This window comes from Chlorocebus sabaeus, chromosome 11 (assembly GCF_047675955.1).
Source record: "Chlorocebus sabaeus isolate Y175 chromosome 11, mChlSab1.0.hap1, whole genome shotgun sequence".
Classification (NCBI taxonomy): domain Eukaryota; kingdom Metazoa; phylum Chordata; class Mammalia; order Primates; family Cercopithecidae; genus Chlorocebus; species Chlorocebus sabaeus.
This window is the reverse complement of record NC_132914.1, coordinates 25,700,342-25,713,425: the sequence shown is the minus strand read 5'-3', so window position 1 is coordinate 25,713,425 and position 13,084 is coordinate 25,700,342. Positions and strand designations below refer to the sequence as shown.

Here is a 13,084-nt window from a genome sequence, read left to right as displayed (position 1 = left end):
CACTCAGTATGGGAGATAAATATGACAAAGGATCTGCCCTTAAGAATCTCATAATCCACTGAAGTGACAACTGTGCAAACAAATAATTAAAGTAAAATTAAGAAGCTGGGCATAGTGGCTCACATCTGTAATCCCAGCAATTTGGGAGGCTGAGGTGAGGGGATTGCTGAGGCCAGGAGTTCAAGACCAGCTTGGCCAATTTAGTGAGACCCCATCTCTAACAAAAAATAATAAAATAAAATAATTGATTTTGAGAAAGGATATGGACTAACTGCAGCACATAGACGAAGGGCCCAATTCTGTTTGAGGGCATCAGAGGCAGCTTCCACAGCAAAGGCTTGGGTTGAAATTTACAAAAATAGGAGTTTGCCAGCTTGACAGAGAGGGAGCGGAGGTCAACCAGCTGCACACTTAAGCAGTCATGGAGGCTGACCTAGGAGCTGGACATGGAAAAGTAGCAATCCTGGAGCTTTGTATAGATGTGGGGAGGGAACATACAGGGGACTTTCACATTATAAAGAATTTTATATGCTCAAATTAAAGGATGAAAAATGTTCCCCTATATACATAATAAATTGGCAAAAATGGTTATATTTGAGGGTGGACTAAGGAACTCCAGGAAAGAGGTTGGCAAACCAGGCACATGTTCTTGACTATTGCAAAAGTGCATTTAAAGTAGCCGCGGGGGATACATGTATACTTTTGGGCAGGATTGTGCCGTGGTCCTATCAACATGCAGCAAAGTGACTTTGGGGACAGTAGAGAGGTGAGCCAGTGATGAGGGAATGGCAATCACATTTGACCTCTGATCTGTTTCTTTCCTCCTCCTTGACTTCCCCATATAAATGTTACACGGGCATTCCCACACTCGGGTACGCACCTACAGAGACTGATTGGGGGTAACCGTGTCACTCGCTTGCAACGCTGGCACCTCCGCCCAGCATCCCAGGAGTGAGCAGTGAGTGAGGCTCGGGGCTGGGCCCTGGCTCCGAATCTTCGGGCTAGGAAGAGACTCCACCATCTGGGGGCGGCCTGGGGGAGTAGCCTGAGTGTCTTCCTGCTGATGCAATCTGCTAGGTCGCGAGTCTCCGCCGCGAGAGGGCGGGTCTGCAATCCCGCCCGCCACGTGTACTCGCCGCCGCCTCGGGCACTGCCCCAGGTCTTGCAGCAGCCGGAACCGCGCTCTGCAGCCGCAGACCCGGTCCACGCGGTCAGGGGCTGCGACCCTTGGGATCTGCCCTCCGCTCAGCTCCAGCTTCCCTCGTGGCCGACGGAACAATGAAGGTAACTACTTATGATTTTGTCTGTGTTTTACAAAAATGTGTGCATGAATCGAACCGGCGATTTCTCCAAGAAACACAGTTGGTAGGGAGGGGAGGAAGGCGAGACAACCATGGCTTATACCCCCCCGCAAACGTCTGCAATATCTTTTTTTTCAATCGTAGTTTGCAGGGACAGTGCATTCTGTTCAGATTTCGGTTTAACCTCCGCTCGCAGGATGTGCCTTCTCGAACTTTTTCACATTCGCTTTTGGGAACGGAGGTAAAAGGCGGCTACAGCTCCCTCCCCTGCTTGTGAAGTTTGGAAAGGAAGTGGGGGCTTCTCTCAGTTTCTCCTATGCACAGGAGGTGGGGAAGTTTGGAGAGGAGGTGTGGGGATGTCCCGGGCTGTAAATGGGCTTTCCTGCAGCGTGTGTGTGATGCAGGAGGGAGCGGCTGGAAGAGTTGACCCAGGTGGAGAGGGGAGGGAAAACGGTCTTTTCGCTGTTAAAAGCAGAAGGCTTGTCTTATTTTGCTTCTTGTGGAAATTAAAGCTTCTAGGAGTTACAAATGATGGACGCCTAAGGGCATTCATTTGTTAAACCAGTGAGCACCCTTACGGCTCTGATCTTGCTAATCAAGGATAATTAGCCTAGCTGCCTATTATTTCTGATGATTTAGGTACATCTGATGATTTATGTACATCGCTGAGTGTTTTGCTTTCCTGGTTTCACACACTGGAAAACTGCAATCGCATTTAAAATCCAAAGAACAACTTTTTCTAAGGAAAGTGAAGGATGGGCAGATATTCTTGCCATCTAATATTTTGGAATTGAGATGACCACAATGCAATCTGAACTTGTGGTAGAAATAAAGCCACCTTGCGGAGTTTTGAAGGAGGGAGATGAAGCATGGTTCTAAACTGCTCTTATCTACAACCCATCCCAGACCATAGTTTCAGTTAGAAGAAATAATATGTAAATAGTGCCTTTGTTCCGAACAAAAACTTTCACTACAGTTAAACAGTAACTGAGTGGAAACTGTGTATTTTGTATTCAACAGGGATCATGCAACCTTTCTTCTATAGTTAGAGGTTCTATTTCTGGCTTCCTCATGCTTGTTTCATTTTAGATGAAAAACACACTTTAGTTGATTATAGCTTTAGTAAGTAAAAGGAGAAAACTAAAAGAATGAACAGTCTTGCTTTTGCAGCTTTTTCCTGGCCATGTGGAGTTGTGGCTGATGATGCATTTTTGTAGGTCCAAAAACCCCTGCCCCTTTCACAAGGGACTTTTATAATATGGGAAACTAGATACCTACAAGTTGTCTCTTTTCTGTTCCCTGATATTTCCTAAGATTAAGAAAGAAATGATTGTATTCTAGGTGTGATCGAAGAAGTATGGGAGGTTCCGTTAGGTTAGTTTTATCACAATATTTCAAACATCTTTCCACTTACCTCTTAAATATGTATTGCTATCATAAGCTTAATTTTTTTTAAAAAATGTTATTTGCACATGGCATCTTGACCGCCTTTGTCCTCAGCAAATTCTCCAGGCTTGAGTCATGCATGAGCTTGTATTTTAAGACGGACACATACAGAATGGGCAACTGGATAAGAAACGTAGCATATACACTGAGTAGCCTGTGTACAAAAATGGTAAGTCTGTATTATGACTTAATAAATTTAGATGGAGATTTAAAAATAATACACATGTGAATGGGATGGAGGCAAGGGAAGTCTGTGTGTGTGTGTGTGTGTGTGTGTGTGTGTGTAGGGGAGGCAAGGGAAGTCTGTGTGTGTGTGTGTGTGTGTGTGTGTGTGTAGGGAAGACCGGAGGCCTAGTGGGGAGAGGGGTTTTACATTCCAGACACAGGATGTGGCCCCTCAGGCTAGGCTCAGAGATATAAAGCTAGTTAAGCTGGCCTAACAAAAGGGTGGTGGTTAGAAAAAGGAAAAAAAGAGGTGGGGGTTGAGGAGGACAAGAATTTAATGCTGGTCAATATTTTCTTCTGATAAGTGTCAATAATAAGTAATTTCATTTGATTTCAGAAGTACAGAGAGAAAGGGGGAAAAAGAGCTTTTTCCATTTGTACGCAAGAATTTCTCTTGCTCTTCAGCCCATTAGAACCAGATCTAGTGATTTGAAATGAGTTTAAAGCCTTATTATGAAAGGAAGTTGAAAACATTTGACCACAACTGAGGTTTGTACTGTGAACTAAAACCAAGATGTGCCTTCTGACAGTAGTTGTGCAACTCTCTGAAAAAAGAAAAATAGCTCAGAGCGATCTGAGCTTTGTGAAGGCTACACAATTTATCAGGCTCAGAGAGACAGGAGTGTGAGACTTCAGCCACGCCCCCTGTAGCCATGCACGGGAGCAAGCATTTCAAGACGTTTTGTTCCTGACTGACTGCCTCACTCATTATGTTCCTGGAATTTGTGATACAAAAAACAATGTTTAGCCTATCAATAGTTTATATAGTTTATGCTATTTTAATATAAATTCTTCTCAAACAACTTAGAAACTGCCTCTTTTTTCTTTTAAAAACCCACTAGTAACTGCTGTATATATTCAGGGCAACTTGATTTGGTGTTTCCTTGGTTGCAGTCCTCAAATATGACTTCAGTATACTCTCTCCTTATATAAATTTTGTCTCAGTTTTGTCTGTAGGCTGACATTCCAATTGTTTTCATAATTATATGTTTTCTTCCTTATTCTCGTTTCTAGAAATAAAGCAAGGGAAGTAAACAGCTGGAAAGCTGATAGTGGTGTTATTTTTTTTTTTTTTTTTTTGAGGCGGAGTTTCGCTCTGTCGCCCAGGCTGGAGTGCAGTGGCCGGATCTCAGCTCACTGCAAACTCCGCCTCCCGGGTTCCCGCCATTCTCCTGCCTCAGCCTCCCGAGTAGCTGGGACTACAGGCGCCCGCCACCTCGCCCGGCTAGATTTTTGTATTTTTTAGTAGAGACGGGGTTTCACCGGGTTAGCCAGGATGGTCTTGATCTCCTGACCTCGTGATCCGCCCGTCTCGGCCTCCCAAAGTGCTGGGATTACAGGCTTGAGCCACCGCGCCCGGCCTGATAGTGGTGTTATTAACCTAACTGAGAGGGCTGGGCTTATGAGTAAATTATTTCTGTGCATAAATGAAAGATTGTTTCTAAATGGTGGCTATCTTGAGCCTTTCGACTAGTTACATCTTTTGGGGTTTCAGGTTGCCAACTTCTTTAAATGGCCTCTTCTCAATTGTGTGCATAAATGAAAGATTGTTTCTAAATGGTGGCTATCTTGAGCCTTTCGACTAGTTACATCTTTTGGGGTTTCAGGTTGCCAGCTTCTTTAAATGGCCTCTTCTCAATTGGTATAGGAAGTTGGAAAATAAACAACTTTCTCTGTTTCCCTTTAGTGTTGGTAACCACAATTTCTTTAAATAACAGACACCCACCCCAGGGAAACCCAGTGGCATGATCAACCTTATGCTCAGGAAGGTTTGGTTACTATATTGGAGAGTGAGAATCTGGGACCTTCCACTACAGACATAATTGTCCGGGTATCCTCTAGTTTCTATCTGATGCTGTCATTCTTTTTTCTTTTCTTTCCTTTCTTTCTCTTTCTTTCTTTCCTTTTTTTCTCTTTCTTTCTCTCTCTCTCTCTATTTATTTATTTATTTTGACAGAATCTCACTCGTGTTGCTCAGGCTGGAGTGCTGCAGAGTGATCTCTACTCACTGCAACCTCCACCTCCTAGGTTCAAGCAATTCTTGTGCCTCAGCCTCCTGAGAAGCTGGGATTACCACCACACCCAGCTAATTTTCATATTTTTTTGTAAAGACAGAGTTTTGCCGTGTTGGCCAGGCTGGTCTGGAACTCCTGGCCTCAAGCGATCCGCCCATCTCGGCCTCCTAAAGTGCTGGGATTACAGGCATGTGCTATCATTCTTTTTGAGTACAGGAGGAAACTGTCATGCACGTCTGTGTGAAGAGACCATCAAACAGGCTTTGTGTGAGCAACATGGCTGTTTATTTCACCTGGGTGCAGGCGGGCTGAGTCCAAAAAGAGAGTCAGCGAAGGGAGATAAGGGTGGAGCCGTTTTATAGGAGGTAAAGGAAAATTACAGTCAAAGGGGGGTTGTTCTCTGGCGGGCAGGAGTGGGGGTTACAAGGTGCTCAGTGGGGGAGCTTTTTGAGCCAGGATGAGCCAGGAAAAGGAATTTCACAAGATAATATCATCGCTTAAGGCAAGGACCGGCCATTTTCACTTCTTTTGTGGTGGAATGTCATTGGTGAAGGCCAGGCAGGGCGTTTGCACTTCTTTTGTAATTCTTCAGTTACTTCAGGCCATCTGGGTGTATATGTGCAAATCACAGGGGATGCGATGGCTTGGCTTGGGCTTAGAGGCCTGACAGAAACGATGGCTGATCTGCTCATTTTATGGTCAAGAATATAGGCAGCCTTTGTATTGTAACATTATCCCCTTAACAGCTGTCCAAACCGTCTATACATTTCACCTGACATATGGTAAATGTTCCTACTGATGGCCTTTCCGGAGCCTCTGTCCATTCAACTAAGGCCACTGTAATGAGATTGTATGCAGTTCAGCCAAGACATAAATGTGAGGTGCAACTCACATTTTTTAAATGTTTCAAATTAAGCATTTACGTGCTTTTATTCATAAACTCAACTTTGCAAATAGTGGTAAACAGTTTCATCATAAGACCTTGTCCGTGACTCACAATGTCAATGGTGAAGGCAAAGGAGAATCTTATCTTTCCTGGAACACCAGGGTTCAGGCATCAATTTCAACTATGCTTATAATTTGTCCTCTGAAGTCTACAAAGCTAAATTATCTTTCCCCTAAAAATTGAGTACTCATATCCTTAAAATAGCTTGGAAATTAGACTACCTTATGAATACAGCATAGCATGTCACATAAACATTTTTCTACTGTCATACGTTTTTGGTGGGAAAGACTATTTTGCAAAACATTTTTCTTGTGTTCAGTAATTAATGGGAAAAATAAAATCTAAAAGAAAGAGATAGTTATGTCGCAAAAATACAGGAAAATGGGGGAATGGAAACAGGGAAGATCAATAAAGAAAAAAATGGAGGAAATTACAAGTAATAATCCGAAGTCATGCTGAAAAACATTGGCTCTTTTTGATTGAAAGTTGTGAAATACTTGTGAAACCCAGCTAGTTCCATTAAGAATAGTCTTTAATCTAAAAAGAACCAATTCATTTGTCAGTTCTTTATTTCGATGTGTAGATTTGAATGTTTGATCAATTGCATTTACAGTTTATCTCTCAGTGTGAGAACTGTTTTTGCTGTTTTGACTATAAATGGATATCTGCTTTAGGAAGACTTAGGAAGCCTGGACATACGATTACAGATCAAATTCTATTTGACTCCATAGAAATCGAGACGGAAGGAGCACCTGTTGGGATATTCTAGACCAAACATTGCACAGATGTCTCTTAACGTGACTGACAAAGAGACACAGTTGAGACGAAGTTTGGGTATATCCTGGGATGAGGCCAAGGGTGGATTTGCACAGGATGGTCACAGGGCAGTTGTTAGCATTCCACCACTACATAAAAGGGTGATTTTGCCGAGTGCATTTCATTTCATTTCAGTTGATTTAGATACCAAGTTATATTGTTTTGACTTTAGGACTACATGTGAGTTCAGGAATTTGAAATCATAATAAATGTTTCCTTGAACTTTGAAGATAAAAGGTAGAGTTAAAAGACAGCTGCAAAGTCTACACGGGGAAGCATAACACATGACTCAGGGTTCCATGGTTTTCAGTGTCAGTGAGTGCTCTGTATACGTACAAGAATAGTGCTGGTGTTTATAGAAGAAACACATGCAGGTTTGAGGCAGGACTTCCTTGCTTAACTGGTGCTTTTGCTTTCCATTTTCTAAATGTCATGCAAACTACTTTTTTTAAATTTTTTTTTTTTTTAAGATGGAGTCTTGCTCTGTTGCCCAGGCTGGAGTGCAGCGGTGTGATCTCGGCTTACTGCAAGCTCCGCCTCCCAGGTTCACGCCATTCTCCTGCCTCAGCCTCCTTACAGGTGCCTGCCACCATGCCCAGCTAATTTTTTGTATTTTTAGTAGAGATGCGGTTTCACCGTGTTAGCCAGGATAGTCTCGATTTCCTGACCTCATGATCCACCCGCATCAGCCTCCCAAAGTGGTCGGCTTACAGGCATGAGCCACCGTGCCCGGCTGCAAACTACTTTAACTGAAAACATTCTTCTAAGGAAAGCATCAGAAAACTTACTAGAATTGCTTAATAATAAATAAATAAATAATACAAATAAAAGAGCAAAATGAGAAAGTAGACAGACTCCTAGTCTATTGTGCTATTGATCTCTCCGGGTTCTAGGCTTTCTTGGGTCTGACACCGCTTTGTAATTTTTTTTTTTTTTTTTTTTCCAGATAGGGTCTCTTTCTGTCACCTGGGCTGGAGTGCAGTGGTGCAATCATGGCTTACTTCAGCTTCAACCTTCTGGGCTCAAATGATCTTCCTGCCTCAACCCCCTGAGTAGCTAGCTGGGACCACAGGCACGTGCCACCATGCCCGGCAAATTTTTGTATTTTTTGTAGAAGTGGGGTTTCTCCATGTTGTGCTGGCTGGTCTTGAACTCCTGGGCTCCAGTGATCCACCCACCTTGGCCTCCAAAGTGCTGGGATTACAGGCATCCGTCACTGCACCTGGTCAGTTTGTAAATCTTGTGAAAAGTATGGCCAGTCTTTTGCGAAATGTACAAACACATTTAGACACAGTTTTATATCTAAATTACTGGTTATTAAAGCCAGGACAATAGAGGGCATATAGCATGGAAGATAGGTAGAAAAGACTGAAATGATTTATTTTTCAGAGCAGTGGAGAGCTATTGGCTCTTGCCTTTGCAATCAGCTTAGATATGAAACTATATAAGCAGAAGCTTCACGCTGCCATTTGAATGTTGAAAATCTCCAATCACTTGCCTTTTAGTTCGAGATAAACAACTAATGGTTTGTTTGTTCACAGCATGTAAATTATCACTTTCTTCTTTGTTTCATCTCATCAAGATCTAAGGTGTATAGTCACAGAATAGAACTCGGTTCATACCATCTGCACCCCAATCTCTTTGATCTTCAACTAGTTTGGAAGTGTGTGTGGGTGTTTTCTTAGCCAAGGTTAATATGCAATTTCTTAGTGGAGTGTAGGAGTTTGGGGTGCCTAGCCTTCCTACTTCCCACTTAGATAATTTCCCCTACCTGTAGTACCTGTCTAAGGAGAAGGCCAATATGGCCATGTTCCTAGCAGGTGACCCCACCTTAGCCACAGCTGATTGTAGGAGGGGTGTATATTTGGCCCAAGACCAGTCATTCTTTTTTTTTTTTTGAGGCAGAGTGTTTCTCTTGCCCTGGCTGGAGTGCAGTGGTACGATTTTGGCTCACTGCAACCTCCACCTCCTGGGTTCAAGCAATTCTCCTGCCTCCGCCTCCCTGAAAGGGTGGCCTGCCCCTCCACACCTGTGGGCGTTTCTTGTTAGGTGGAACAAGAGACTTCAGAAAAGAAATGAGACACAGAGACAAAGTATAGAGAAAGAAAAAGTGGGCCCAGGGGACCGGCGCTCAGCATACAGAGGACCCGCGCCGGCACCGGTCTAGTATTTATTGATCATTACCTTTACCATCTTAGAAAAAGGGAAGTGACAGGATAATAGGATCATCGTAGGGAGAAGGTCAGCAGTAAGTCATGTGAATAAAGATCTCTGTGACATAAGTTTAAGGAAAAGTGCTGTGTTTTGATATGCATATGCAAACATCTCCATAAACCTTTTTAGTGCATAAAGAGCAGCATTGTGCTAGAAAGTCCCACCTTTCGCCCTAAGGTGGTTTTCTCCTTTCTCAGTAAACAGAGCATACAATCGGGTTTTACACCGAGTTCTATTGCCCAGGGATGAGATGTTCCATTGCCCAGGGACGAGATGTTCCATTGCCCAGGGACGGGCAGGAGACAGATGCTTTTCTCTATCTCAACTGCCAAGAGGCTTCTTTCCTCTTACACTAGTCCTCCTCAGCACAGACCCTTCATGGGTGTCAGGCTGGGGGATGATCAGGTCTTTCCCTTCCCACGAGGCCATATTTCAGACTATCACATGGGGAGAAACCTTGGACAATACCTAGCTTTCCTAGGCAGAGGTCCCTGCGACCTTTGGCCGTGTACGTGTCCCTGGGTACTTGAGATTAAGAAAATGGTGATGACTTTTCACAAGCGTACTGCCTTCAGGCACTTGTTTAACAAAGCACACCCTGCACAGCCCAAAATCCTTTAAACCTTGAGTCACCACAGCACATGTCTCTTGCAAGGACAAGGTTGGGGGTAGGGTCACAGATTAACAGCATCTCAAATACAGAACAAAATGGAGTCTCTTATGTCTACTTCTTTCTATATAGGCACAGAACAGTCTGATCTTTCTTTTCCCCACACCTCCCCAGTAGCTGGGATTACAGGTGCCCACCACCACACCCGGCTTTGTATTTTTGTATTTTTAGTAGAGATGAGGTTCACCATGTTGGCCAGGCTGGTTTAGAACTCTTGACCTCAAGTAATCCGCCCGCCTCGAGCTCCCGAAGTGCTGGGTTTACAGGTGTGAGCCACCACGCCCAGCCAACCATCTTTAATTCTTTCTTATTCTCTTATTCTACATATTCAATCAGGTACCACGTCCTGTGGACTCTGTCTTCTCTGAAACTACAAGTTCTCTCTTTCCCATTGCCGTGCATACTGGTGTATGCTCTCACTACTTCTTGCTTGAATTATTCCAGAAGTCTCCCAACTGGTCTGAAGCTTAATTTTCATTGCGTGCTGTTCGATGTCACTCCACCACTCAAAATCGATGGCTTCCCCATTGTCTCCTGAGTTTAGCTTAGTGCATGAGACCTTTTAAAGTCTACCTACACCTCTTTTATGTGCATGCATTTCTCTGGTCATAATAGAGGATTTGATCTACCTCAAAATGAGTTCTTATATTTACATTTACTGGTTTTTAATTCCCTCCATCCTATCTATAATTTGCACCGCATTGCTCACCATGCAGCGCACTCCCCAGACACCTTGTGAGAACAGTGATCATGTTTTTGCAGTGGAATGAACATGGGCGAAAGGTGGGAAGGTATGCATAGATTTACATTTTGAAGTCAGGAAATAAGATACTGATCAATGCTTTCATTCCACTGTGCTTATTATCTTTTCCTCTGTTCTAGCATGAACCTTGCACTAATAAGATATTGATCATACGCTGCAACTCCTCTGCACTTACCTTTTCTTCTACTCTGGCATGAACCTTGCACCATTGTTGGTGCTTTACAGATACTAGTTGAGTTAAATCGAGTGCCTGTTTCTGAACTTTCAAGATTCAGATTAATTGATTCTGTTTTATACTTCTCTGTTTTTGAACGGTACATATATCTTTCCACACTTGGATTTCGTTAAAGCTTTAATTGATTTCCAAAAGATAGAGTATTATAAAAATACAGAGAAAAGTAAAGTATTTACATGGTCTTAATGCCTATTGCCAAACTCATATAGCTGCTATATGTATCTACTGGCAAACTCACACAGCTGGTTGATTTTAAGTTGATTGTAGGAAAATTTATACAAAAAGATGCTACATAGGAATGTAAACTGAACACCACAAAAATCATAATGAACAAACTCAGTAATGCCAGACTGTTCAGTCACTAGTTTTCAGATTAAGGCAGTATGTAAAGGGAAACATCCTTGGAATGGTCTTCGAATCTAAAACAAAGTCATGTGTTTGGGAATCTTAACCAATTCCAATACTGTTCAACATGTTTTTCTTTGTTGCAAACAATGCAGTTTTTAAGCAAACTAATGAATGCATACCCTGACAAACAAATCCAACAAAAGAGGCACTTAGAGCAGTGTTCATTGAATCCTAGAATTTTGAAAGAAAAAATCTATTAGGTCATTTTGAGCTTTTACTTCTGCTGAAGAAGGATTGTTCTTTTGAGTTTATTTTTCTAGCTTTCGGTTCTATTCCATTTAAATGCCTCGAGAAAAAGGATTTCTCAAACTCCCTGTGGAGAGTTCTGGCACCTACTATGTTCACTTTCGAAAGTCTCCTGATAACTTAGTTCCTTTTTATTTTGGTTATACACATCAACCATTCATGGTTCTGCTGATAGTTGTCCATGAGTCTTTATGCTTATTTAAAAGAAATAATATAACATTAATCATATAACATATAACCATTACTTGGTTATAAAGCATGATATTAACTAAACTGGCTTTTAAAAATTCAGTAACATTAGAGCAAATATTTTATTTATTTGTTTTTTTGAGACGGAGTTTTGCTCTTGTTATTACCCGGGCTGGAGTGCAATGGCGTGATCTCATCTCACCGCAACCTGTGCCTCCCGGGTTCAAGTGATTCTCCTGCCTCAGCCTCCCGAGAAGCTGGGATTACAGGCGTGCACCACCACATATGGCTAATTTTGTATTTTTAGTAGAGACAGTGTTTCTCTATGTTTGTCAGGCTGGTCTTGAACTCCCGACCTCAGGTGATCTGCACGCCTCAGCCTCCCAAAGTGCTGGGATTACAGACGTGAGCCACCACGCCTGGCCATACAGCAAATATTTTATTAATAACATCAGTAGTTCCATGAATATATAGATGTAGGATGTCAATAAAGTTTATGCCCCTTAATAACTGAGTGTGTTAATGTTGTATTTGCTGGTTAACTGGCACCTTCCTTCTTGATCAATGTTCTTAGAACAGTATGTACAGGAGTACTTCAGTCTACCACTTGATATTCAAGGACAACACTTTCGAAGCTTGAAATGAGAGACTGTTTTAACCATATTAACGTAACTGCATAGTTTGCAATAGATTTAATGATTCAACATCATTGTTAATATTTAGTTTAATCAAAAGTGCCTTATATTAACTTATACACATGTGAAATGACTTATGAACAAGATTACTTATTGCAGCATTGTTTGTGATTACAAAGATTGGAAGTTATTTGCATAGTCATTGGGTGTAAAAAATAATGACATTAAAAGAAAACAATTGAGGAAACAACCAGTAAGCTCTCTCAGGTAGAGAAAGAAAGAAAGTCACCCTGAGCCTTTCACTGTATATATTTATATATTTGATTTTTGACACATGTGAGTTTATTATAATCAAAATTGAATTAAAATTGAAGCTTTATAATGAAATTAGCTTGACACCAGAGCCATTATCAAGAAAATCTGAAATACTGGTACCTATGCAAATTTTATTTTATTATTTTTATTTTTATATTTTTTTGAGACAGGGTCTTGCTCTGTCACCCAGGCTGGAGTGCAGTGGTGTGATCTTGGATCACTGCAATCTCCAGCCTCATAGGTTCAAGCGATTCTCCTCAGCCTCCCGAGTAGCTGGGATTACAGATGCCTGCCACCACGCTTGGCTAATTTTTGTATTTTTAGTAGTGACAGAGTTCTGCCACGCTGGCCAGGCTGATCTTGAACTCCTGACCTCAGGTGGTCCATCTGCGTCAGCCTCCCAAAGTGCTGGGATTACAGGCATGAGCCACTGCACCCGGCCATTTAAGCAAATTTTAGTTAAGACCAGTAACATATTTTTTGACAATATTTCCAAAGTGTTGTATTTAATTTAACTAACTGAAAATTATCTATTAAGGAAGCAAGTTAAATATAATATGTATACTTCACAGTATACACACTGTAATGATTCACAGTAAACATTATATGAAGAATGTCTAAACTTTTCTTCAAATCTACCACATATATAGTACAATAATG

At 41.9% G+C, this 13,084-nt stretch overlaps 1 protein-coding gene across 2 annotated transcripts in view; it reads left to right on the top strand.

Annotated features, from left to right (window-relative positions):
* The first annotated feature begins 1,098 nt into the window (after nucleotides 1-1,098).
* BCAT1 (branched chain amino acid transaminase 1) overlaps nucleotides 1,099-13,084 on the top strand; it is a 135,523-nt gene continuing 123,537 nt past the window's right edge. Inside the window, exon 1 of one of the 2 annotated variants that reach the window (XM_073020550.1) lies at nucleotides 1,099-1,284. In XM_073020550.1, the coding sequence (XP_072876651.1) occupies nucleotides 1,279-1,284 (6 nt within the window). In that variant the 5' untranslated portion in view covers nucleotides 1,099-1,278. The remainder of the gene's footprint in view (nucleotides 1,285-13,084) is intronic. The other variant, XM_007967934.3, reaches the window with a different exon arrangement.